Here is a 27036-nt window from a genome sequence, read left to right as displayed (position 1 = left end):
ATTCCTCCATGTGGGAAGTGTTTCACATTCTCTCAACGATGCAAAGGAATGGTCAAACTCCTTATTTTATCTGTTGGTGTGTATCTCATATTTATTTTTTCTTGTTTTAGATCATCTGCTTCAGCTTGCAAATTCATAAGATCAAAGGGTCAGCTCCCATTCCTGGATTTAGATTAGAATGGTGTTGGAAAAGCACAGCAGATCAGGCAGCATCTGAGGAGCAGGAAAATTGACGTTTCAGGCAAAAGCCCTTTGCCCAAAACGCCAATTTTCCTGCTCCTCGGATGCTGTCTGCTGTGCTTTTCCACCACCAGTCTAATCTAAACTCTGGTTTCCAGCATCTGCAGTCCTCACTTTTGTCCCATTCCTGGAGATTAACACAGGATCTAACCTGACCTTGTGAAAGAGTATTGGGAGACTGTAGATTTCTGAAGATGCCATCTTTTGGATGAGATGTTCAACCAGGTGCCTCGACAGGTAAAACAACAAGGGACCGCAAAATTATTGGAGGAACAGGGAGCATTCCTAGTATTTAGATTAATATTTCTTCAATGCCAGCGAGTACTAGTTCAGTTGTTGATTATCTTGATTGATTGTTGTGTGTAAGATCTCGCTAGCTACATATCGTTAAGCACACTTTAAGCATTACTGATAAATGTTTTGGACTATCCGGAGGATGTGAAAGGTGCTACATAAAGCATGTTACTTATTTTAATTCACTCAATTTAATGCAATTTGAACAAAATACCATGAAATACAGCATTTTACAAAAAAATCTGCATTGAGTTAATTATAAAATAAGATATGAATACCAGGTAGCATATTGATTTTACTAAGGAAATAGTTTAATGAACACATTAATAAGAAGACAATTATCTAATTATGTATAAATGACTTATTTAGGAAGTTGATTTCCAGATGTTGATAGTTCTTCTAATTTCTCTTGGTACTGTCGTTCAGAACGTTTTCTTCGGTACACATCATCTAGAAAAACAATAAAATCAATAAGTTCAGAGAAAGAAGCAAACTTGAAGCTTTAGTCTCCTTATTTAAGAGGAATCTAAATTCTTTGGAGGCAGTTCAGAGGAAGTTTATTACATGGTTACCTGGAATGAGTGGGTTGTATTATAAGGATAAGTTGGACAGGCTGGGCTTATTTCCATTGGAATTTAGAACAGTGAGGGGTGATTTGACAGAGTGTATAAGATCCTGAATGGTCAAACAAGGTGGATGTGAAAAAGATATTTCCTCTCGCAGTTAAGTCCAGAATTAGGGGATATCAGTTTAAAATTAGAGTTCCCTTTTTGAAACAGAAATGAGGAGAATCTTTTCCTCTCACTGGGTTGTGCAACTTTGAAATACTCTGCCTCAGAACGCGGTAGAAATGGAGTAGCTGAATATTTTTAAGACAGAGATAGATAGATTCTTGTTAGGTAACGGAATCTAAGGTTAGTGAAGGTCGATGGGAATGTATCATTGTCAATGCTAACAAGTTGGCCATGATCTTGTTAAAAGGCAGAGCAGGCTTGAAAGGTGAAATGGCCTACTTACGCTTGTACTTTGCACATATGGTCAGAAAAACGAATAAAAACCACAGGTCATATTCATTTCATATAGGATGTAGTCAGCTAGAAAGGAGACTTTTAAACCATTGATCCATCCAATCCCAAACATAGGACATCAGGTAGATGAGTTATAATATGTTGGGTGTTTGCTTCTTTTGGACAAAAGTTCATAACTGAATAATTATGAATAATTTAAGCTATGATAGTGATGGGGAGACAAAATTAATGAAGTGAAACTCAGTGATGAACAAAATAATAGCATTACACAGTGTAAAATCCCCACAATTTTAAAGCATTTGCAAATATCAGAGATATTCAAGAAAAGGTAAACAACAACGGAAATTTCAATGGTGCAGAAATTGTTCGAGGTGATAATCTGGGACAAAATTAAGTCACTACTTAACACAGGTATGGATTCATTCAGGAAAGTCAGCAAGGGTAGTTAAAGCTCCAGACTTGAATTTATGAAGTCAGAAACTGGGGTGGGGTGGGGGGGGGGGGAGGGGGGGGGGGGGGGTGTGGAGATTAAGTAGTGGCAAGTGTAATTATACATACCGCTTGCAATAAACTGTCAATTTCATTTCGAGCTGTGTTTTGAGATCTCTAACTTACTGGGCAAATTTCTCCAACATTATACATATACAAATACATAATGTTAATAATGTGAAAAGCGCTTAGGAGTAGATGTGCAATGGCCTAAAAGGATTAATGCTTTTATGATGCACATATGATGATGTCACATGGACTTGAGCCAGGGGACAGCTTTAGATCACAATGGTCCAAGGCCTAACTTTAAGGCCTCCCTCATGGTCTCAGTAACAATGTCTTATATATCAGGACTTATATCTAGTTGCTCTCATGCATTCAACCCACACCTTGTTTAACACAACAGATCTTTCTCATTAGATTAGCAGGTGTTTTCATCTACTACAATAGGCCAGCTAGGTCTTCGAGATTCTTACCAGGATTTTGGATTTTAGGATAAAGGGGTAGAAAATTTAAAACAGAGATGACAACGAATTACTTCTCTCAATGCTGGGACATTGAGTAAATTTAAGGAGGAGATAGACAGATGTTTAACTAGTAGAAAGTGAGGACTCCAGGTGCTGGAGACCAGAGTTGAAAAGTGTGGTGCTGGAAAGGCGCAACAGGCCAGGCAGATTTTGAGTATACTGCCTGGCCTGCTGCGCCTTTCCAGCACCACACTTTTCAACAGATATTTAACTAGTTGAAGGGTATTGCATGCGGGCAGGAAAGTGGAGTTGAACTGAAATGAGGTCAGCCATGATCAAATGGCAGAGCAGTCTCAAGGGGCTGAATTGCTTACTCCAGTTCCAAGTTCTTATGCTCTTATGAAAGAGGATGACGCAGCAACTCCAGATGGATTTTACACCATGATGAGATGTGTTGAGAAACTATCGACTGCAAGCGGTTCAAGAAGGTGTTCTTAAGATTAATTAGAAATGGGCGATAAATACTGGCCTAGCCAGCAATGCCCACATCCCAAGATCATTAAAATGTGAACAAAGAAAGAAAGCCAAAAACAGTGGTGATCCATGAAGACTTGGAGTTCAAGTACAGAGATCATGAAAAGGCATCATTAAAAAACTGAAGGTTTGGGTACAGAAAACCAAAGCCAAATTGCTAATGGATTGCTGGCTTTTACATCTAAAGGACCATAGTGTAAAGGGGTGAAAACCATACTTGTACAAATCTTGATTTGGCCCCACTTGGAACAGGAAAATATTTCCACCAATTAGGGAAGTTAGTACTGGGATAAAGTATAAAATCAAAGTCAGAACTGTCAGGAATTAAATTAGAAAACACTTCTACATTTGAAATTCTCTTTTCCATAATAGCAAATGAACAAATCAAACCAATTTTAGATCTAAAATTAATATATTTTAAATGGAGCTATGGTATTAAGGGATATGAGGAAAAACTTACTAAATGAGGTTGGATTGCAGTTCAGCCAAGATCATATTGAATGGTGGAGCAAGCTCAAACGGTTAAATGGGGTACCCATACTCCTGTGTTCCAATTTTAGTGTGAATTGTAATTTCAACATTAACAGAGATCAGATCAGAATGTAATTGCAAGGTGAATTACTGCAGACTTGTCTGGCTATGGTACTGGACTAAAATGTAATCCATGGAAGTTTGATTCATTAGATGTGGCATCTTTCATCAAATCAAAGCTCATCCCCCTAATAGGATGGTAGCTACAAGTTACTCATGGTAAATGCTGACTAGAGACCTAACTGGGAATATAAGATACACTAAAATACATTTTTCAAGAGCAACATTTGGCACACCTCAAAATATGTACATATTGTCACTGGTTTCCTAGTTGCAGCATGTGTTTTGATTGAAGTGCACAGCAAGATTTTTATGCACCTACATTACCTCCATGTGGGTTGGTCACCAGAGGTCTTAAATTTACAAATAATTGGTCATAGAATCTCTACAGTAGAGTACAGTACGGATAGAGGCCATTTGGTCCATTGGGTCTGCACCGATCCACGAAGAGCATTCCACCCACACCTACATCACTCCCATTCCTATAATACCCCATTTACCAGAATTAATTCACACAACCTGCACATCTTTAGATTGTGGGAGGAAACTGGATCACCAAGTGAAACCCACACAGACACAGGGAGAACGTAGAAATTCTACACAAACAGTTCACCAAGACTGGAATCGAACCTGGGTCCCCAGGAATAAGAGGTAACAGCACTAACCACTGTGCTACTCTGTGTTATGGGCTGCTCTTTGTCCTATATTTTTGGAGTAGCAACTTGGGAAATGGTGAGAATGTTGTATTCTTCGGTTTCTGATGATTCTTGATTTTCAAGTTTATGTTGTATGCACGTACACATTGCATTCATACCTGGTGGGCCAGGACAGCGACTACTCTCATCCTCACCCCAAAAACATACACACACACATAATCTGGACACCGACCCCCTCACCCTTCCCCCAAAACAGACACACATAGGCTGGATAGCCAGCCCCGAAAGGTCCTCCACACCAAAGTGTGTCTCATTTATTATTTAAAATTTTGCTCATTCAACTGGCAGGAAACAGAAATAAGGCCAAAATTAGATCAAACATCACAAACAGAAACAGAAATTGCTGAAGAAACTCAGCTGGTGTGCCAATATCTACAGGGAGAAAGCAGAATTAATGCCTCGAGTCCAGTGACAACTTAGGATCATAAACCATCATTTCTGCCACCTCCAGTGGGATGCCACTTCTACATATTCCTCTCCCCTCTCTTGTCAGAAATTTGCAGGCACCATTCCCTTTGGGACACCCTGGTCCATCATATACCCCATGGCATCTTCCCATGTAGGCGCAGAAAGTGCAACACTTGCCTGTTTGCTTTCTCACTACCCAAAGACTCCAGGGGCACGATAGCTGAGGCAGTGATTTACCTGCATGTCACTCAAACTAATCTACTGTATTTGCTGCTCACAATGTAGTCACCTCTCCGTTGTGGAGATGAAATGCAGACTGGGTGACCATTTTATGGAACAAGTCTGTAAAAATGACCCTGAACTTACAGTGGCTGCCACTTCTACACACCACAGTATTCCTTGGTCAACATCTCAGGTCCTGGGCCTCCTTCACCGCCGCTCCCTCACCACCAGATGCCTGGAGGAATAACGCCTCATCTTCCTCCTCGGAACACTTCAATCCCAGGGCATCAATGTGGACTTCACCAGTTTCCTCATTTCCCCTTCCCCCATCTCACCCCAGTTCCAAACTTCCAGCTCAGCACTGTCCCCATGACTTGTCCTACCTGCCTATTTTCTTTTCCACCTATCCACTCCACCCTCCCCCCTCCCCCCTCCCCCACTCACCTATTGTACTCTAGGCTACTTTCTCCCCACCCTCCTCTCACTTATCTCTCCACCCTTCAGGCTCTCTGCCTGTATTCCTGATGAAGGGCTTTTGCCCGAAACATTGATTTTACTGCTCCTGGGATGCTGCCTGAACTGCTGTGCTCTTCCAGCACCACTAATCTGGAATCTCCATCCCAGGCCGGCTGCAGTGCTCCAATGAGGCTCAGCACAAGTCATAGAATCACAGAGATGTACAGCACAGAAACAGACCCTTTGGTCCAACTTGTCCATGGTGACCAGATATCCTAACCTAATCTAGTCCCATTTGTCAGCACTTGGTCCATATTCCTCAAACCCTTCTTATTCATATGCCATCCAGATGCCTTTTAAATGTTGTGATTGTACCGCCCCTCCACCACTTCCTCTGGCAGCTCATTCCACGTCACAGAGATGTTCAGCACAGAAACAGAACATTTGGTCCAACTTGTCCATGCTGACGAGATATTCTAAATTAATCTAGTTCCATTTGCCAGCAATTGGCCAATATCCCTCTAAACCCTTCTGCTTCATATACCCATCCAGATGCCTTTTAAATGTGTTATGAAGTTGAAGGCATGTACAGTACCGTTAAAGAGAGAGTGAATGCTGTTCTGCACTGAGACCTTACAAGAATAGTCTCAGAGTGTACTATAAAATTGAAACTATGTAACATTTGGCTGTGAAATAGTTGGTTGCTGTTTTGACAACAATTCGAATTTAACCAATCATTTAAATTATGCTCCAGGATACCAAAAGCCAATCGAGTTTGAATTTATTGTTTTGTCAACATTGAACCAATGAGATGATCGATGTTGGTGGTATAAAAGATGCAGGCATCCGCGGTTACGTTAGAGCCCGGGTATCCTTGGAGAAGGAGCACGCGGTGTTGACCAACACCCTGGAGTTGTTCAGGGAGAGGTGGGCGCCGCAGGGAGTGGAGTGCATCATTTCTCCCTCCAACTCTATTTTGATTTAGTCCCTACCCTCCCCTTCACTGTTTTGATCACACAGCACTGCCCTCTGATGTGAAGGGCAGTGTTTGTCACTGGCCACCCGGGTGTTTTCCTATCTTCCTGGTGGCGGAAATTGAATAAAGATTCGTGCACTGTGTGTCTTTCACTGTGTCTCACACCTGCGCACACACACCATGGGTGCTGGGGATAAAATAAGCACTACCGCACTTAGGTGGTAGTGTGGGGGTTAAATTTAAAAAAAAACAGGAGATCCACCCGGGTGTTTTCCTATCTTCCTGGTGGTGGAAATTGAAAAAAAATAAATAAATAAAAATAAAAGATGCAGGCATTTTGAAAATCAGATGGAGCAACTGCCATTGAGAGAGATCCAAGACATTGAAACACTCTCTATCAAAGTTCTCTCTTTTCATATGAAACATCCTCACATTAAAAACGATGACAACCCAGGGAGATCTTCTGCCAAAAGAAGGAAGACACCAAAGTTGACAGCCGCTGTATGGCTTTGGACTTAGGCTGATGTAATTTTAGTGAGTGTTTTATTGGACCAGTATATTGTTATAGAGTTGGAGGCAGGTAATAAACAGTTAAGAGAAAGGGGGCTTAGAGTTGTGAGTAGTTGTTGTTTAATGTTCACTTTTAGAGTTAAAGAATAAATTGATTTCATTTTGTTTAAATAGTGGAATTTGGGAGTTCTCTGTCATTCATATTTTAACAGATTATGAGGCGAGGTGAGCTTTTCTGGGTGTTTATTTTAATTAACAGAGGGGTTCACTGCCGTGTCCTAACAGTTTTGGGGGCGCGGATACAAGATTTGGACAGGTTTAGATGGATCCTACCTGAGATTTGAACAGATTTGGAGTACGAAAGATCCCAGCAGATTTAAACATTTGCCGATTAGTGTCCTAGATCTTTAAATAAAATGTAGGTAAGACAATTTGTTTAATTTTGGTTTCATGTGGTTGGTTAATTAAAAGTGAGGGAATTGGCACTTAAGATTGCTAAAGAAGATGCTTCCCAAATTTGCCAAGAAAGTTTAGAAAGCCAGTGGAAGGATATACTTTTAGAATTAGCAAATAGGTTAATTCTAAAAGTATATTTAGAATTTGTCCCGGTTAAATTGGGTTTAACCGGGACAAAAGGAAAACTGAAATTGTAATGGAGTTGGTTAAGCACTTAGGTGAATCAGAGAAACCAGAAAAGTGCAGTAGAGTTAGAAAAACGTAAATTGCAATTGAGGCAAATGGAGTTAGAAATTAAAGAAAGGGAGAAAGAGAGGTGGGTGGGGCCAGGAAGGGAGAGGGAGGATAAAGAAAGAGAAAAAAGGCTCTTAGCTGAGCAAACAGTGAGAGGAGAAAGAGAGAGGAGAAAGGGAGAGAGAATTTGAACTTCAGAAGTTGCGAATTAGTCAAAGTTAACAGGATGGAGATGAAGAGCGAAGGTAGTGATGTATACAATTATGTTATAATATTGCTACATTTTATGAGAAAGTTGTTGAAGTTTTCTTTATTTCATTTGAAAAAATGGCTAGGCAGATGAAGTGGTCAGAGAACTTATGGGTAATGCTAGTTCAGACTATGCTGGTAGGCAGAGCTAGTGAGGTATATGCAGCGCTGTCAGATGAGGGGTCAAGAGGTTATGCAGATGTAAAACAGGCTATTTTGAGTGCTTTTGAATTGGTACCAGAAGTGTATGGACAGCAGTTCAGCAACATGAAGAAGGAACCAGGTCAGACTTACGTGATTTCAAAAGAATTAAACATAGTAATTTTGATAGATGGGTGTAGGCCTTAAAAATACACAAAACCTATGAGGGTCTAAGGGAGACTATTCTGCTGGAGGAGTTTAAAACTCACTTCCAGAAATGATAAGAATTCATGTGGATGAACAGAATGTTCAAGAAGTGAGAAAAGCAGCAGAGATGGCAGATGAGCATGCATTGATGCAGAAGGCAAAATTTAGCTTCTGATGAGAATTTCATCCTGTGAGGGATAGAAATTGGGAGAAGGGGAGATCCTACATTACACTACAAAGAGTAGAGCACACTGTTAATAGTTTACCACAAGTGGAAAAAGAAGTCCAAGAGTGTGGAAAGGAGGTGAATGGCCTCAGGTGGTTTCATTGTAATGGAGTGAGACACAGAAAATTACAGTGCCGGTGGTTTAAGAAAGGCACTGGGAAAAGATGTTTTCACTGCCAGAAGGTGGAACACGTAGAATCACAGTGCTGGTCATTGAAGAAATGGTGGCAAAAGAGCCTAAGCCAGTGACATTAGTGAAAGTAGTAAAGGAAACCCCAAGAAAAGTCGAGGAGCTGCAGGAGAGTGCATAGCCTAGGCAGGGGCTGGAAATTGAGTTAGTGCCGATCTCTATAAAAACTTCACCCCTGTGGGTAAAGTTTACTCCGGAAGAACAGGGGGACAAGGAAAAGAAGTTATAATTATGAGAGATACAGGATATATTCAGTCCCAAATAGTGAGAGATGAATGTATCTGCACTCTTTCTGACATGTTACCCAAGAGAGTGGTAATTTGTTGAATAGATGGACAGAAATGTGGCATTCCCCTGTGTAAGGTCAGGTTGGAGAGCCAAATCAAGACTGGGTAAGTAACAGTGGGAGTGATTGACAGAGTATCAGTTCCAGGAATACAGTTTGTTCTTGGGAACGGTTTAGCAGGATCCAAGGTGGGAGTGACACCCCTTGTTGTGGAGAAGCCAAAGGAAGACCAGGGAACTGAGGAGTTAAAAGAAAAATACCTTGGAATTTTTCCAGACTGTGTAATAACAATATTCCACTATTATAAGTCACAGCAAAAAGCACAAACTACAGAGAAAGATAAAGGAGTCGAGGTCAGTGAGCAGACACCCTGTTTCATATAATGGTACAGGAAAAACCTGAACAGGAAGAGGGTCAGGCAGAAGTGTTTAGCCCTGAAAGGCTAATGGACTTATAACAGAAAGATGAGACAATAAAAGACATTCTCAGAAAAGGAATCAGAATGCATTCCTGAGGGTTATTATATTAAAAGATAGAATCCTAAGACAAAAATGGGGACCACAACAGGTTAGTGCAGAGGATAAATGGACAGAGGTGCACCAGATTGTGTTGCCAGTAGCATACCAACAGCAGGTGTTATGGGTAGCATGTGAATTACCAGTAGGAAGTCACCTAGGTGTGAGGAAGACTCAGGCTAAGGTACAAAAGCATTTCTATTGGCCTGGACTGCACAAGGATGTGGTTAAATTTTCCCACACGTGTCATATGTGCCAAATGGTAGGTAAGCCACAGGCGCTAATAAAACCAGCACCTTTGTTGCCTATTCCTGCATTTGAAGAACCTTGCACGGGGGTTATGATTGACTGTGTTGGCCCCCTCCCTAAAACTAGAAGTGTGAACCAGTACTTGCTAACCATAATGGGCGTGTCTACCAGATTTCTGGAGGCAATTCCATTATGGAGTATTAAGCCAAAAAGGGTGATAGAGCAGTTAGTAGTTTTCTTCACGTGGTATGGGCCACCTAGAGAGATTCAGTCAGACCAAGGGTCTAATTTTACTGCTAGGCTGTTTTAAGGAAGTTATGGATAGCTTCTGCATACAGCACCTTAAATCGAATGCATATCATCCTGAATCCCAAGGAGCTTCGGAAAGATGGCATCAGACCTTGAAGACCATGTTAAGAGTATACTGTCAAGATTATCCAAATCATTGTGATAAAGGTATCCCATTCACATTGTTTGCCATTAGAGATGCCCCAAATGAATCTAGTCAGTTTACATGCCTTGAGTTAATATTCGGACATGAAGTGAGAGGGCCTTTGAAATTAAAGAAAAATTGACAGGACTGAAGTCAGAGATCTCACATTTTGGATTATGTATCTGAGGTGCGGGAGAGATTAAATCGGGTAGGTGAGTTAGCTAAACAGCGCCTGAAGAGAGCAACATAGAATGAAGCAGGTGATAGATAAAAACTCTAAAATTCAGACGTTTCCTGTGGGGATGATGTGTTAGTATTGTTACTAGTGGTAGGAGATTCCTTCAAAGCCAGGTTTACTGGTCCCTTTCAAATGGAGAAAATGTTGAGTCAGGTAAACTATCTGGTAAAGATGCCAGTAGAAAAAAAACCTATCGGGTATGTCATGTGAATATGAGATTAGATTACTTACAGTGTGAAAACAGGCCCTTTGGCCTAACAAGTCCACACCAACCCTCCGAAGAGCAACCCACCCAGACCCATTCCCCCTACATTTACTCCTTCACCTAACACTACAGGCAATTTAGCATGACCAATTAACCTAACCTGCACATTTTTGGACTGTGGGAGGAAATCGGAGCACGCAGAGGAAACACATGCGGACACGGGGAGAATGTGCAAACTCCACACTGACAGTTGCCTGAGGCGGGAATTGAACCCGGGTCTCTGGCGTTGTGAGGCAGCAGTGCTAACCACTGTGCCACCGTGCCACCCAAAATCTTGCTATAATAGAGACAGGAAACTGGAGAAACAGGTATTAGTTTCTGCCCTGCAGAGTGAGGAATCAAATCCAGATGTTGTGGAGCTTGATAAGCCTCAAAATATGTTAAACAATGAGGGAGTTCTTGAGGAGTGGGATAGGTTAGTGAACTGCCTGTCTCAGGAACAAAGAATCCAGTTAAAGATTTGTTGCAGCAGTATGAGGACATAGGCAGGAATAAGATGGGGAGGATTAATACTATTGTGCATGAGGTGGAAGTCCTGAATGCTGTTTCAACACCCCTACAGACTTAATTCTTTCAAAGCCACACAGGTCCAGAAGGAAGTGGATGCGATGCTTAACAAAGATCTCATCGAACTAAGTCAGAGTGAGTAGAGTTCATCAATCATTTTAATTCCAAAACCTGATGGGACTCAACGATTTTGTGTTGACTATCAGAAGGTCAGCACTGTAACAAAATCACTCATTCTGGATCAGTGGTGCTGGAAGAGCACAGCAATTCAGGCAGCATCCGAGACAGGCAAAATCGACGTTTCGGGCAAAAGCCCTTCATCAGGAATAAAGGCAGAGAGCCTGAAGCGTGGAGAGATAAGCTAGAGGAGGGTGGGGGTGGTGAGAGAGTGGCATAGAGTACAATAGGTGAGTGGGGGAGGAGATTAAGGTGATAGGTCAGGGAGGAGAGGGTGGAGTGGTTAGGTGGAAAAGGAGCTAGGCAAGTCGGACAAGTCCGGACAGGTCAAGGGGACAGTGTGGAGCTGGAAATTTGAAACTAGGATGAGGTGGGGGAAGGGGAAATGAAGAAACTGTTGAAGTCCACATTGATGCCCTGGGGTTGAAGTGTTCCGAGGCGGAAGATGAGGCGTTCTTCCTCCAGGCGTCTGGTGGTGAGGGAGCGGCGGTGGAGGAGGCCCAGCACCTCCATATCCTCGGCAGAGTGGGAGGGGGAGTTGAAATGTTGAGCCACTGGGCGATTTGGTGTGGGCGCAGGTTTTACAGTTCCTGCGGTGGCAGGGGAAAGTGCCAGGATGGGAGGGTGGGTCGTAGGGGGGCGTGGACCTGACCGCAACAAGGACAGAACGCCCCTGGTGCTCACCTTCCACCCTACCAACCTTCGCATAAACCAAATCATCCGCCGACATTTCTGCCACCTCCAAACAGACCCCACCACCAGGGATATATATTTCCCTCCCCACCCCTCTCCGCCTTCTGCAAAGACCGTTCCCTCCGTGACTACCTGGTCAGGTCCACGCCCCCCTACGACCCACCCTCCCATCCTGGCACTTTCCCCTGCCACCGCAGGAACTGTAAAACCTGCGCCCACACCTCCTCCCTCACCTCTATCCAAGGCCCCAAAGGAGCTTTCCACATCCATCAAAGTTTTACCTGCACATCCACTAATATCATCTATTGTATCCGTTGCTCCCGATGCGGTCTCCTCTACATTGGGGAGACTGGGCGCCTCCTGGCAGAGCGCTTTAGGGAACATCTCCGAGACACCCGCACCAATCAACCAAATCGCCCAGTGGCTCAACATTTCAACTCCCCCTCCCACTCTGCCGAGGATATGGAGGTGCTGGGCCTCCTCCACCGCCGCTCCCTCACCACCAGACGCCTGGAGGAAGAACGCCTCATCTTCCGCCTCGGAACACTTCAACCCCAGGGCATCAATGTGGACTTCAACAGTTTCTTCATTTCCCCTTCCCCCACCTCATCCTAGTTTCAAATTTCCAGCTCCACACTGTCCCCTTGACCTGTCCGGACTTGTCCGACTTGCCTAGCTCCTTTTCCACCTAACCACTCCACCCTCTCCTCCCTGACCTATCACCTTAATCTCCTCCCCCACTCACCTATTGTACTCTATGCCACTCTCTCCCCACCCCCACCCTCCTCTAGCTTATCTCTCCACGCTTCAGGCTCTCTGCCTTTATTCCTGATGAAGGGCTTTTGCCCAAAACGTCGATTTTGCCTGTCCTCGGATGCTGCCTGAATTGCTGTGCTCTTCCAGCACCACTGATCCAGAATCTGGTTTCCAGCATCTGCAGTCATTGTTTTTACCTCTACAAAATCACTCATACCTATTACCAAAATTGAAGTACTGTACAGAGAAGGTTGGACATGCCACTTACATCACAAAGTTGAAATTACTGTGTGGTTGTTGGCAGGTACTTTTATCAGAGAAAGCAAAAGGAATTTCTGCATTTGTAACCCCAAATGGGCTTGATGCCTTTTGGAATGAAGAACGCACCTGCCACATTCCACAGACTCATGAACACAGTTGTGGCTGGATTAACTAAGTGTGCAGTTTATCTGGATGATCTTTAGCGAGCCATGGAAAGATCACATGGTAGAGTTGGGATAGCTCTTTAAACAATTACAAGAAGCAAAACTGGTAATAAATCTAAAACAGAATTCGTGAAGGCAGAGGTGACATTCATGGAACAGAACATCAGTCATAGAAGGTTGACCCCAAGGAACACCAAGACGAAGACCATTGAGGAATTTCCACAATCAACCTCGAAGTATTTCGATTTTTGGGATTAAGCTGATTCTACCGGAAATTTGTTCCAAACTTCAGCAGTGTGGTGGCACTGCTAACAGATTTACTAAAGAAGAACACTAAATTTTGGTGGACAGAAAATTTCAGGAGGCATTTGATAATTTAAAAGCAGTATTAACCACCGTACGAGTTTTCGTTACACCAAATTTTTTGAAAGCCTTCAAAGTTGCAATCGATGCTCGCGATATAGGAGTTGGAGCTAAAGGAAGATGACGATGGAATCGGATGGCCAATCGGCTACCTTTCAAAAGAAACTCAGCACCCACCAGAAAAAATACTCTACCATCGAAAAAGAAGTATGGAGTTTGGTACTGACCTTACAACATTTTAATGTTTATGTCACAAACAATGTGTCAGAGACAGTTGTGTACACAGACTACAATCCTCTTACATTCTTGGAATGATTTAAAGACAAAAATATTAGACTATTTTGTTGGAGTCTTATGTTACAGACTTTTCATTTACAAATTGTATATGTTGTGGGTCATAATGTGATAGCAGATGCATTATCTCTGATTTAAAGGATAAAGGACAGATAAGAAGGATCAGATTCCAATGTTATATGTATGTTACAGAAATTAATATGAAAGTATAACTTAGATTAATGACTGATGTATTTCATTGCAATGGGATTAAGAATTAGAAAAAAAAGCCATCTTTTCATTATAATGGTTCATTTTTTTCTTAAGGTGGGAGGTGTTATGAAGTTGAAAGGATATACTGTACCTTTAAGAAAGAGTAAATATTGTTCTGCACTGAGAGCTTACAAGAGCAGTCTCAGAGTGTACTGGAAAATTGAAAATACGTAACATTTGGCTGTGAAATAGATACTGGAGTTAGTCGCTGTTTTGACAACAATTCAAATTTAACCATAGTTTAAGATATGCCCCAGGATACAAAAACCCAATTGAGCTTGAATTTATTGTTTGCCAATATCGAACCAACGAGATGATCTGATGTGAGGGATATAATGGGCGGTACGGTGGCTCAGTGTTTAGCACTGAAGCCTCACAGCGCCAGGGACCTGGGTTTGACTCCAGCCTTGGGCGACCATCTGTGTGGAGTTTGCACGTTCTCCCTGTGTTTGCATGGGTGTGCAGAGGTTTCCTCCCACAGTCCAAAGATGTGTAGGTTAGGTGAATTGGCCATGCTGAATTGCTCATAGTGTTCAGGAATGTATAGGCTCGGTGCATTAGTGAGGGATAAATATAGGGTAGAAAGAAGAAGGGCTTATGCCCGAAACGTCGATTCTCCTGTTCCCTGGATGCTGCCTGATCTGCTGCGCTTTTCCAGCAACACATTTTCAGCTCTGTTCTCCAGCATCTGCAGACCTCACTTTCTCCCCATAAATATAGGGTAATAGGAGAGAAAAATGGGTTTGGGTGGGATACTTTTCGGAGGGTCGGTGTGGACTTGTTTGGCCAAATGGCCTGCTTCCACGCTGTAGGGATCCTAAAATTCTATGATCTATAAAAAAAAAGGCAGGCATTTTGAAAATCAGACAGAGCAACTGCCATTGAGAGAGACCCCAGACATTGAAACACTATCAAAAAGTACCTTTTCATATGAAACATATTTGCAGTAAAAACGATGACGACCCAGGGAGATCTTCTGCTGGAAGAAAGACACTGAAGATGACACCGGCTGTATGGTTTTGAAATTAAGTTGATATAATTTTAATGTGTGTTTTATTGGAACAGTATATTGTTATAGCATTGGAGGCAGGTAATAAGCAGTTAAGAGAAAGGGGGGCTTAGAGTTGTGAGTAGTTGTTGTTTAATGTTCACTTTTGAGTTAATTGATTTTATTTTCTTTAAATAGTGGAATTTGGGAGTTCTCTGTCACCCATATTTTAACAGATTACAAGGTGGGGTGAACTTTACTGGGTGTTTAGTTTAATTAACAGAGGGGTTTCACTATGATGTCATAACAAAATGTTGTAATTGTACCTGCCAATACCATCTTCCCTGACAGCTAATTCCATGCACACACCCTCTTTGTGAAAATTTCCCCTTAGATCCCTTTCTTTCCCCTACGAAATCTCAGCCTCCAAATCTCCAGGAAAAATAACCCCAGCCTATTCAGCCTCTCCCTATAGCTGAAACTCCCCAACAACGGCAACAAGCTGGAGGAACAGCATCTCAGGTTCTGCTCGGTGGCTCCACAACATTCAGAAGTCAATACTGTGTTTGATAATTCTAGAAACTGAATGCCTCCTCTCATGTCCTTTACTTATCCCCAAATCTGGTCATGGCACAAGCTGCTTTCAGTGATCCCTATTAGCAGCCCTTCTCTTACTATTATTTATATTTTGTCTCCCTAATTGTTTCTCTCTCTCTCTGTCTTGGGATTCCATCTCCACCTATCCACATAACCCTCCCACTCCCAGTCTTCAGCATAAATACCATTTTTCCTAGTTACTATCAGTTCTAAAAAAGGGTCATTGAACTCTTAATTGTTTTCACTCCGCAGATTCTGCCAGACCTGCTGAGCTTCTCCAGCAATTTCTATTTGTTTTAAACCTCCAGATCGACAGTTCTTTGTTTTAGTTGAGATCAGCCTTATTTAATAGCAGAACCGGCTCAACGGCCTATTCCAATAGCCGGTTTAATTACTATTAAATCAAAAAATAGGTATGTTTATGACACCAATAGCCAGAAAACCACAGAATGACAGGAGAAAGCAAGATTCAGCCTGAGATAAACTCCAAAATTTAAAAATCCAGGTACTGTACAATACAACTCGGGACACATAAACAAATTACTATTGGGTTTGTTTTCACGAGCTGCCTATCGCGAAGTGCTTTCCAGCCAATGAAGTGCTTTTTGTAATACAGTCACCGTGGCAAACGCGGAAGTCACTCAAGTTATACTTACAAAATGTTTCGTGCCCAATGCGTACGTTTATCATGATCCACTCCAGCACACCGCCCAGCACAAAGAAACAAGGCAAGAATCGGTAGACCCCGAGCTGCCGCTTCCCGGGGACTAAATCCAACAGTCGCTTTAGCCGGGTCCTCAGCAGCATTGCTAAACCCGGCCGATTTCAGGTCTCCGGCTAAGGCTTGATCCGGACTCAGCGGAACTAGGGACAGAATCCACAGGCTTCAGGGCTACTACAGGATTTCTGGGGCGATGCGAAGGAGTGGCTGAAGCCGAGGCTTCCATGCACCAAGGCAAACGTCCTTATGTTGTGGGTCTCTGCTCTTTCTCCCAGCGCATTACCGCTTTACGATGTTGACCTTTCACCGACTCACGGCACCAGGAAAGCACCAACCCCCTCGTCAGTTGTGCTGACAACCTATCATTGCTCACGATTCAGAAGGGTCCGAGTTCAAGGCAGCTTGGCGAGTACAGTATTGGTGTATTGACACTTCTCACTTCACGTTGTCACAAGTCTGGTGTCCTCTTTTGTCCTGGAATGACCTTCGAAACATATATTTGTACCATCAACGAGGCATTCCGTTTGAATCTCCGTAACGTCAACCAAATCTGCCTCTTCATATGCTGCCGCAAGTCTTCTCCACGCTAATTCTCAAATATTTCAACAGTCCTAACACGTTTTACCCCCCCCCCCCGTAAACTTGAGGTCAAACCAAAATCAAAGTTTTATCCCTCTGTGAATTTGAGGTCCAGATAAAATATGTCAGCCTGTCTTCTTGTACCCCATTCCCGATGAAGGGCGTATGCCCGAAACGTCATCTAATCTGCTCCTCGGACGCTGCCTGACCTGCTGTTGCTTTTCCAGCGCCACACTTTAGACTGTGACTTTCCAGCACCGCAGTCCTGCTAACCTAACACCCATTGACCTGTACTGCCTTGTATCAGAGTAACTTTAGAAACACGCACACCGTAATCTAGAGCTACGAAAACAATGGCAGAAGCTCCAGTTTTTTTTCCATGCATAATTGATCAGGAATCTCACCCGATGGTAAACGGTGTGCAGATTGAAAGCATTTACAGATTGACGCTCAACTTACTAGACCCTGTTATGAATAAATGATCCATGCCATCAAATCCTGAATTGGGACTTAAATCCAGAGGTTGCACAATTTCCAGTGCATTGTAACAACTCCATTTGCAGTCTACAAAGCTTCAATTAGCGATTTTTTAGAAGATTTGTAGCTCAGGTTGATAAGTATGGAAGTTAGCTCATTGAGCTGGAAGGTTTGTTTTCAGCTGTTTCGTAGAGAAGGTAGATAGGATCTAAATTGATGTGTTTTTTTGATGGAGGTCTGGCTAGAATGCCATGCCTCTAAGAATTCTCGTGTGTGTCTTTGTTTCACCTGACCTAGGATGTGTGTGTTGTCCCAGTCAAAGTGATGACCTTCTTTGTCTGTATGTACGTCAGGGATAAAATTTACAACAAGCTCCCATTCCTAGACGTGACAGTTGAAAGTAGTTAACGGAGCGCTTCAAACTAGTGTCCACAAAAAACAACACAGACCAAATACTTAACTTTAAAAGCAATCAACCCGAAACCCACAAACGGAGCTGCATCAAGACATTATTTCAATGAGCTACATCACACTGCACCACCCAAGAACTACAAAAAGCAGAAGAAAATTATCTATACAACGTTTTCAAGAAAAACGGGTACCCAATAAACACAATCCACTGATTCCTCAGAACAAATCCAAACAAGCAGACACAACGCAACTGAAAACTATAGCCACATTACCTTACATAAAAGACATATCAGACCTCTTGGCATCACGGTAGAACATGAGCCTACCAACACACTTAAACAGCAACTAATGAACTAAAGGATCCATTAGATACTAACAGCAAAACTAACGTCATTTACAAGATACCATGCAAGAACTGTTTAAAAAAAACCTACATCGGACAAACTAGCAGAAAACATGCCACGAATTGGCCACCAAACACAACCCACTATCACTATACACACAGACAAAGAAGGACACCACTTTGACTGGGACAACACACATGCTAGGACAGGTGAAATGAAGATACACACAAGAATTCTTACAGGCATGGCATTCTAACCAGAACTCCATCAAAAAACACATCGATTTAGATCCTATCTGCCTTCCTTTGAAAAAAGAACCTGCAATTAAATCACCCACCTTAAGAAACCAAAACCTATAGAGAGATGGGACGAACCACGAGTGCTTCATTGGAGACTCTCACTGATGATGTTACCTAGTATGGTGACGAAAAGTCTGAAAACAAACCTTCCAGCTCAACGAGCTAACTTACATACTTACAAAGACTTAATTTCAATATTTCCTATTTCCTCTACCTACACAGAGATACAACACTGTGGACACTGGAAATCTGAGTTGAAAATAGAAAATTCTGGAAATAATCAGCACAATCTGTGGACAAATAGAATTATTGACTGGAATTTATTCTCCCAATCTCATCCACCGACTTCTTTGGGAATGGGCAAGAAGGCATAGGGAAGATTATAGAATCAGTAGGGAAGGTGCGAGGTGACATGCAGTCACTTTTCCACATTTTTTGTTTATGTCAGGACAGAGAAAATTGAGGATGGTTTTTTCTGCGTAGAGGCCATTTATTGGCTTCTTTTGGACCTCAGCATACCTCAGTAGCAAGTGCAGTTCCTGCTGAAGAGACCCGCACCCCTGCACATAACACTAAACCACCCCCTTGCTCGTCCGCCTTGACAGCTGATCCACTCAGCTGTGTTCCAGAACTTTCACTACAGTAGATGCTTTCGGTCCTGCTGTCGTCCCAACCTTAACAACGTTGCAACCAGCTCTTCAGCTAGGTAATAGAGCCACCATGCAGTCATTAAATGCACTTTGTTTCCCTATCTACAGATGTTGTTGGGATCTGCCAAGTATTGATACCATTTTCTGTTTCCATTTCCATTTCCATAACATTAATGACAGGGCCAAATTTGTTCTTTATCTTTAATATCCTAGCCTCTACATTAATCACAGTCAAATAATTCCACAATGTTTAATATTTCATTTTGCATTTCCCATGCCATTGAATTTCTCAACACATTGTTTGACATACAATATCTTTGTTAATACTTGTATTGCCATGATCTTACCTACTTTGCCTCACACATTTTCAATTTCATAGTTGATATCTTACCTAACTGTTCCTTTCTTTCTATATGATTGTTTGCAGCTCAAAACCTCTTTGGAAGTGACTTGATACACTTTATCTTGTAAACTCTACAATTTAGGGTGCTTTCTTCTCTCTACTGGGGAAAATAAATATAAATACCAGGTGACCACTTTGCCCTACTTATTTTTAGATTTCAATGAGCAAAGCCTAATTCCAGAATTCATTTAAGACTAAACTGCAGTACTTTCCTATCCACAAAAATGTCCATGTGAGAATTATAGAGCTCAACAGCTAAATATGTGGTAAAGAATTCAAGCCTTTTTAGAAAATAATTGGAGTTAAGTGTTTTCATTCATTATCAAACTTACCTTTATAATCAGTAGAGATTTTGCCTTAAATTATCAAATGAAACAAATATCTGTCATTGAATTTGCATCAATTACCTTCACATATTTTAGAAGAGAGTTAAAGGCTATTGACACTATGTTTTGGGATTAGGGTATGGGAGGAAAGTGTTGACATACAAACTACAAACACTAAAGGTCACTGTTAGTGTTAACTCTGTTTTTCTCTGAACAGATACTGCCAGACCTGCTGTGTTTCTCCAGCACTCTATTTTTGTTACTATTTCCCTATCTATATTTGCAGATATTCATCGATCCATAATTAAATTGTTGAAGAACCAATAAAGATGAGGGCCTCAATCTAGCACTTCCTAAGATGACAGTTTTCTTCACATCAAAAAATAAAGAGAAATGTTGGAGGTTCTAAGTTTGGGTGATACTGGAGTGTTATGCAGGTGCAATTGATGGTAAACTGTCTCCAGAGAACTTTTTGCTGATAGTGCATTATTACATACAATTATCATGATACATGTCACATCTGCAAACTCTGAATTTTTTTTTCCCCACAGTAACAGAAGCTGCTTTACTGGTCTCAGACACATGGGGCTGAATATTGCAGTATATTATGCTATGGTCCTCCATAATTTGGTTACAAAGTTGGGGGGTGGGGAAGAACATCTTGGGTCTTGATGACTTCCCCACAACAAGTTAATATTTGAACAGTATTAATTGCTTTAAAGAGAGATCTACACCCCAGTCTCAGGCTGAAGTCCCACTTAGAGAGCTGCTGTAATCAGATTGACTGATAGCTCTGTCGTCGATGCAGCATAACTAGGAAAGTGACCACTGCTGGGATAATGGATTTTTCCACAATGCTGAACAGTCCAGGTAATTCTGGGAACATAGGAAAATGAAAAATAGCAGCAGATGTAGGCCATTCAGCCTATCAAGCCTGTCCTACCATTCAAGATTTTCCCCAGGCCTGAACCCATTTTTTGTTTCTGCTCCTCTTAGCCGTCAACTCCCCAATATTTCGAAAATCTATCTACTTCCTATTTGAAATATTTCTATGACCTAGCCAACCTTGAGGTGGAGAATTCCAGGCATTCACTCATCAGGGAAAGAAATTTCTTCTCATCTTAGTTTTAAATTAGTGTCCCCTTGTTTTGTACTATTTCTCCTTGTTTGAGATTCCCACTAGCAGAAACACCTTCTAAACATCTACCCTGTCAAGCCCCCTCAGAACCTTGTATGTTTCAATTAGATCATCCTACATGCTTCTAAACTCTAGTAAATAGTTTTAGCTGTTCTTGATAAGTCAATGCTTTCATCCCAGGAATCAGCTTGGTGAATTTCTTTTAAATTGCCTCCAATGTACATCCTTTCTTGAATATGAAGCCAAAACAGTACACAGTACTCTAGGTATGGCCTCACCAATGTCCTGTACAATTTCCCTACTTTTAAATTCCAGTCATTTTGCAATAAAGCCCAAAATCCCCTTGCCTTCTTGATTATTTGAAGCATCTGCAAGTTAATTTTTTGTATTTTATGCACAAGAACACCCAGGTCCCTCTTTGCTACACTTTCTTAGAATCTCTCCATTTAAATATGAGTTTGCCTTTAATTCTAAAATGCATGACCATACACCTTCCTTTAATAAACTCCATCTGCCAGGTTTTATCCCACAATGTGCCAACCTCGCCCTGGATTGAAGCCCTTAAGAAAAATTTAAGGCAGGATGGGAGGTAGGCGACAGGAAGATCACCTGGTAAATTTTAAATCACCTGATAAAATTTAACACTAACTTCTCATCTGCAAATGCATCAGTGAAGGACTATAAAATTCCACCCTTGCAAAACTCAGGTGCAGGAATTGACCCACATCTATATGTTGAAGATTGATTCCTCTGCGAACAAATCAGTAGGGAATCCGGACCACAATAGCACAGTAATGTAGTTCTTAAACATGATAGTGGGATTTCATTTTCACTCACAGCAGATTTGTTCTTGGGGTCACAACGTTTTCTGTCCAACATTCCAGAACATCATAATAGAGTCTCTCACAAATTTTATGTTATTAAAAGTAAAGCGAATCACACATCTCAAATTTCATAATCTAAGGAAAAAATGAGAATCTTGTTCTTTGGAAATCTCTTCAGATTTCAAACTATTAAAACAAGTTGTTCTACCAATTGTTTTCAGAGAGACTTCAAAAAATGAAAATTTAGTATATTTGAGGAGGGAAACTTACTGCGTAACAATTTTTTTTAGTTATAATGAAATTGTGTATAAAATATCCACCTTCCACTTCAATATTGTTAGACTAATTTTTCCAATGTGTATCTTATCATGGGGTGTGCATCTAGAGTGTGGTCGTTTGGTTTCACTGTACGCAATTAACTATTTATGGTTTTTTTTAAGGGAGAAACTTACAGAAAGCTTGGAACATGTCACTTATATGATTAAATGATTTAAGCTCTATTTTTCATGGATAGTCACACCCCGTAACCTGGGTAACGGGCTACCAATGATGTAACTGAATATTCATAAATTGTCCATGGACAAGCAATATTGTTTAATGATTAATAAAAGAACGGAAAGCATCTGAATTGAGATCAATCTGTCTGAGTTCAGGGCCTAGTGAATAAAATCCACAAGATGTGATAACATAAGTTACGAGCAACCCTTGGATGTACTTTTCTTTTTATTAATGAAAAATGTTCAAATTAGACTCATTATAACACAAATGTACTGAGCAAGCATACTTATTCTCCCAAGTACCAGTGAAAAATTAAACTGAATTCTATCCAAGCAATAGAATCAGTGCAAAAATATAATAAGGTTTCCCATAAGACTATAGCAGAGTCCAACAGTAGTAAATTGAAATGTCCAGTAACAGCGTATTTAAAAAGTCTTTATAAAAACAAATACAATTTGACCCTACAAGAAATGCAGTAAAATAAATTGTACTACCATTTCCCCATAGGTACTAAAACACAGTCACACTTTTCACATAACTCTTGCATCATAACAAATGGTGGTAATGTAACAGCAATTTACACATTATTCCAGACTGTACGCATGCCGAATATTTAGAGTGTCCCGGAGCATGATGTCACGTAATCGCCATAGGGCATCAACCATGGTTGTGTGAGCACCTTTACTCTTTAACCAGTGAGAGGGCAACCGACTCTCTTGTTCTTTAGTAAGGTGGACATCTTGCCTTCTTGCTGTAAAGGAGCACAAGATAATGTGATATATGTGTGTATGTATTAATTTTATCATTTTGGGCAAGTGTGACTCAAAGTTGAAAAATAAAGCCACAGCATGATCTCTCCATTCAAAAGCAAAATAATGCAGATGTTAGAAATATGAAATAAAACACAAAACACGGAAAATACTCAGTAGGTAAGGTAGTATTTGTGGAGAGAAACAAAATAAATTTCAGGTCCATGAAATTAGAAATCTTCATTTCAGATAGAGTGCATCAATCCAAAATATTATCTTTGTTTCTCTCCATAGGTGTTGCCAGACATGGTGCATATTTCCAGTATTTTATGTTTTTATTTCATGGTCCCTCCACTACTATCCTGCAACTGCAAATTATTTATACATGAATGCATTAAAAATCCTCAGTTAGGAGTAGTAACATATTTAAAAATTCAATCTATAAAATGCAAGCGGATAAGGATTTCTTTTAGTTTAGCAGATATGAGTGTAAACATTGTCATTATGTTTTTTATCTGATTAGGTTCAACAGAATTACCATATTTTGAAAAAGAATGACGTTATAAAGTTTTTATAAAGTTGCTATTTCAGTCAATTTCTCAGCGATTAACTTTTAAACAAAATTAAAATTTTTAAAGGCTGAAACATCAGGGGTTTGTGACCTGGGTGTGCTGATGAGCAAATTACTGCAGATGCTGGAAACTGTACTGAAAACAAAAAATGCTGGAAATCACAGCAGGTCAGGCCATGGACAGAGAGCAAGCTAACGTTTCGAGGCTAGATGACGTTTCACCAGAGCTGAAGTGAAGTGTGAACAGGCCAGCATTTATGTAATAGTGGGGTAAGTGGAGTGGTGGGAGAGAAAGGCAGCTGATAGTGCAGATTAAGTGACTGGAATGTGAGAATGGCAGACTGGCTGTGCCTAACTGCCAAATTGGGAAGAGCAGATAGTCCCACTAGAGTGAGGGGAGGGAAGAGAGAACATGGTGACAGAGAATGTAACACGTAAAGCTGAAAGAAAGGATAGGAATGGGAGTGGGTTCACAATCTGAAGGTGTTGAACTCAATATTAACTCCAGAAGGTTGTAAAGTGCCTAGTCCGAAGATGAGATGTTGTTCCTCCGGTTTGCACTGTGATTTGCTGGAGCATTGCAGCATGCCAAGGACAGATAAATGGGCATACAAGAAGAATGTTATGTTAGAATGACCGGTTACGGGAAAGTTGGGGTCATGTTTGCGCACAGACTGGAGATGTTCTGTTAAGTGCTGAAAATGTGTTGCTGGAAAAGCGCAGCAGGTCAGGCAGCATCCAGGGAACAGGAGAATCGACGTTTCGGGCATAAGCCCTTCTTCAGGAATCACTTGTTGCATTCTATATCACCATGTTCTCTCTTCCCTTCCCCCATTCCAATGGGACTATATCTGTTCTTCCCAGTTTGGCAGTTAGACACATCATTGGAATGTGAGATTGGCAAAACAATCAGCAGCCTTTCTCCCGCAGAACTCCACTCCCCCCAATATTGCATAAATGCTGCCCCCTCCACACTTCATGTCAGCTTTGATGAAGAGTCAGCGAGACTCAAAATGTTAGCTTGCTCTCTTTCCATGGCTGCTGCCTGACCCACTGATTTCCAACATTTTCTGTTTACAGTACTGATCTCAGTGTTCAATGTATCCAATATCAGAACGAGTGCTGCCTTGCTGAATTTATGCTTGGATTTCAGAAAGAGCTAAAGAATACCTTTAAAAAGCACGGTGAACAACACTTATTATTGTTGATAAAGCGTGGCACTGGAAAAGGCACATGGGTCAGGCAGCATCCACGGAGTATGAGAATTGATGCTTCGGGCAGGACCCTTCTTCAGGACTCAACACTATTATTATTCTCAATAGCAGTACAGGAATAAGACCAGGCCTTCGGTCTTCTAGAGTCTGTTTCCCCAATCAATGAGATCATAGTTGATCTGTAACTGAATATAGAGTATGCACTTTTTGCCAAATTCATTAATACCTTCTGTTAACATAAGTCTATCAATCCCAGTTTTAAAATAATCAATTCATCTGGTATCAATTGCTATTTGTTGAGTTCCAAACATCTTTCACCATCTGTAAATGTTTTGTAATTTTACTACAGAGGTTTATTTAGCTGAAGCAAGACTTTTGTCCACTTGTATTCTATTCCTCTGGATATAAAAGCTGATATAATTAATCTCTTTAATCTTATATGTTTTTGGCCTCCCAAATGGCTTTTCAAACTTTAGCAAATATCCTGTTTTGTACTCTTTAGATCCAAAGTAGATGACCTCATATTTGCATATATTAAAATTCACTTGCCTCACTTTTGGAACTTTAAAAATTTTTTATAACAGATACATTGCGAACCAGCACCTATTTATCATTCAATGTCAGTAGCTTGAAAATCTAATGCATTATTTTTGCAAAAAGCTGCAATAATGACATTCTTTTTGTAGTTATTAATTACATACATTGCATATTACCTGAAAGGGACTGGTCCCACTTGCTTACAGTATTACAGTCAGCACTAAGCCCCTCAATATATCTCAGGTAAGCTTCAGAGTGCAACAACCGCTGAGTTTTTGGTGGAGGAGCCACAAACATTGGTGTTGATGGCTGCTGCTGGATAGTCTGCTGAGCTGTGACTTGTGTAGGATATGGAGGTGGAGCCTGCTGACCCTGAGCTCCAAGATTAGGATGAATACCAATCTAAAACAGTAATTATTGTAAACATTAAGTTGTTGAATTACACTGTATTTGAATTACTAATCTCAGCTTTTACTGTAAAATGTTATTGAAGTGTAACTTTTTTTAATAAAATGGATTGATTTAATGATGCCTAGCATTTCAAAGCAATGAAGGTAAATCATATATTGCAAACGTACCCAAACAAATAATCTGTTTTACCTGCTGACCATATGGTGTTCCTGTCGTGGTCACAGTTGGTGATCCTCCCACCATGGTAGTTACACTCTGACCGATAACACCTGCAGTTTAAATGGAAGACATTTCAGGGGACCATGAAAATTTAGGTGAAACTTAATTCAAATCCAACCAAAAGTTCACTATGCTCAACTGTAGTTTGATACTATTATCTGAAGATAAAAATAATTATTTTAAGTAAACTGTGCTTTTTTTTAAAAAAGGTGGTTTTTCAGCTAAATTAACTTATGGAAAACAGTTATCAAAATTAGTCTTTATTTAATAATGACTCTTTTTTCACAGAAGGAGTGTGCAGAAGACACACAATCCCTCAAGCCTGTTCCTACAATAGATCATGTTTGATTTCTAACAACTCCAACTTCCCACCCTAACCACATATTCCTTGAAGTTCAAAAATCCATTAATCTCAATTTTCAACACACTCAACAACCAAGAACCATCAGCATGCTGAGACAGAGAATTTAAAAAGACAGATAATTTTCTGAGTAAAGAAATTTCTCCTTGACTCAATCTAAAATTGTTGACACTCCACAATTCTGAGACCAAAACCACTAGTTCTTGATTTTCCTACCAGTTGAATTTTAACTAGATGAAGAAAAAAAATCAGTGGTAAAAATGTATTTAGTGTAAAGGATTGGCTTTCACACATCTTCAACTGTTGAGTTTTCAATATAATCCTAATTGGGAGATGCTAAATGGTCCAGTGATTCTCCATGGGCACAAAAAATGTTTAAACTAACTTCCTAAGACTCTAGAGAGTGGTCTAAAGCAACACCTGTAAACACTAGGAGTCAGTTACCCGACCTTCCTTAAATACTGTGTAGCCCTGTTTAAAAACCAGTAAGGAAGTACAGATCTTAAACCGAAAGAACTGAGGATGCTGTAAATCAGAGACAGAAATAGAAATTGCTGGAAAAGCTCAGCAAGTCTGACAGCACCTATGGAGGGAAATCAGAGTTAACATTTTGAATTGAATTCTGAGGAAGG

At 40.9% G+C, this 27036-nt stretch overlaps 2 protein-coding genes across 12 annotated transcripts in view; both read right to left on the bottom strand.

Moving 5' to 3' along the window:
* Positions 1-697: 697 nt before the first annotated feature.
* On the bottom strand, positions 698-16886 carry uqcc5 (ubiquinol-cytochrome c reductase complex assembly factor 5). The gene is made up of 2 exons (XM_043707859.2): positions 16329-16886; positions 698-984 (listed from the first exon to the last, which is right to left on the bottom strand). Exons 1-2 carry the CDS (start codon positions 16477-16479, stop codon positions 896-898), a joined length of 240 nt encoding a protein of 79 aa, XP_043563794.1. The 5' UTR covers positions 16480-16886; the 3' UTR covers positions 698-895.
* Positions 16887-22554: 5668 nt separating this feature from the next.
* The window catches only part of pbrm1 (polybromo 1), a 97805-nt gene continuing 93323 nt past the window's right edge, over positions 22555-27036 (bottom strand). For all 11 annotated transcript variants that reach the window (XM_087994188.1, XM_087994196.1, XM_087994197.1 and 8 more), the window contains 3 exons: positions 26014-26093; positions 25590-25815; positions 22555-23093 (listed from right to left, as the gene is read on the bottom strand). In XM_087994188.1, the coding sequence (XP_087850314.1) occupies positions 22927-23093; positions 25590-25815; positions 26014-26093 (473 nt within the window). In that variant the 3' untranslated portion in view covers positions 22555-22926. The remainder of the gene's footprint in view (positions 23094-25589; positions 25816-26013; positions 26094-27036) is intronic.

Source organism: Chiloscyllium plagiosum, unplaced genomic scaffold (assembly GCF_037043375.1).
Source record: "Chiloscyllium plagiosum isolate Xiang-an unplaced genomic scaffold, Cpla_swu_hap1 HiC_scaffold_14, whole genome shotgun sequence".
NCBI classification, from domain to species: domain Eukaryota; kingdom Metazoa; phylum Chordata; class Chondrichthyes; order Orectolobiformes; family Hemiscylliidae; genus Chiloscyllium; species Chiloscyllium plagiosum.
This window is presented reverse-complemented; position numbering and strand designations above follow the sequence as displayed.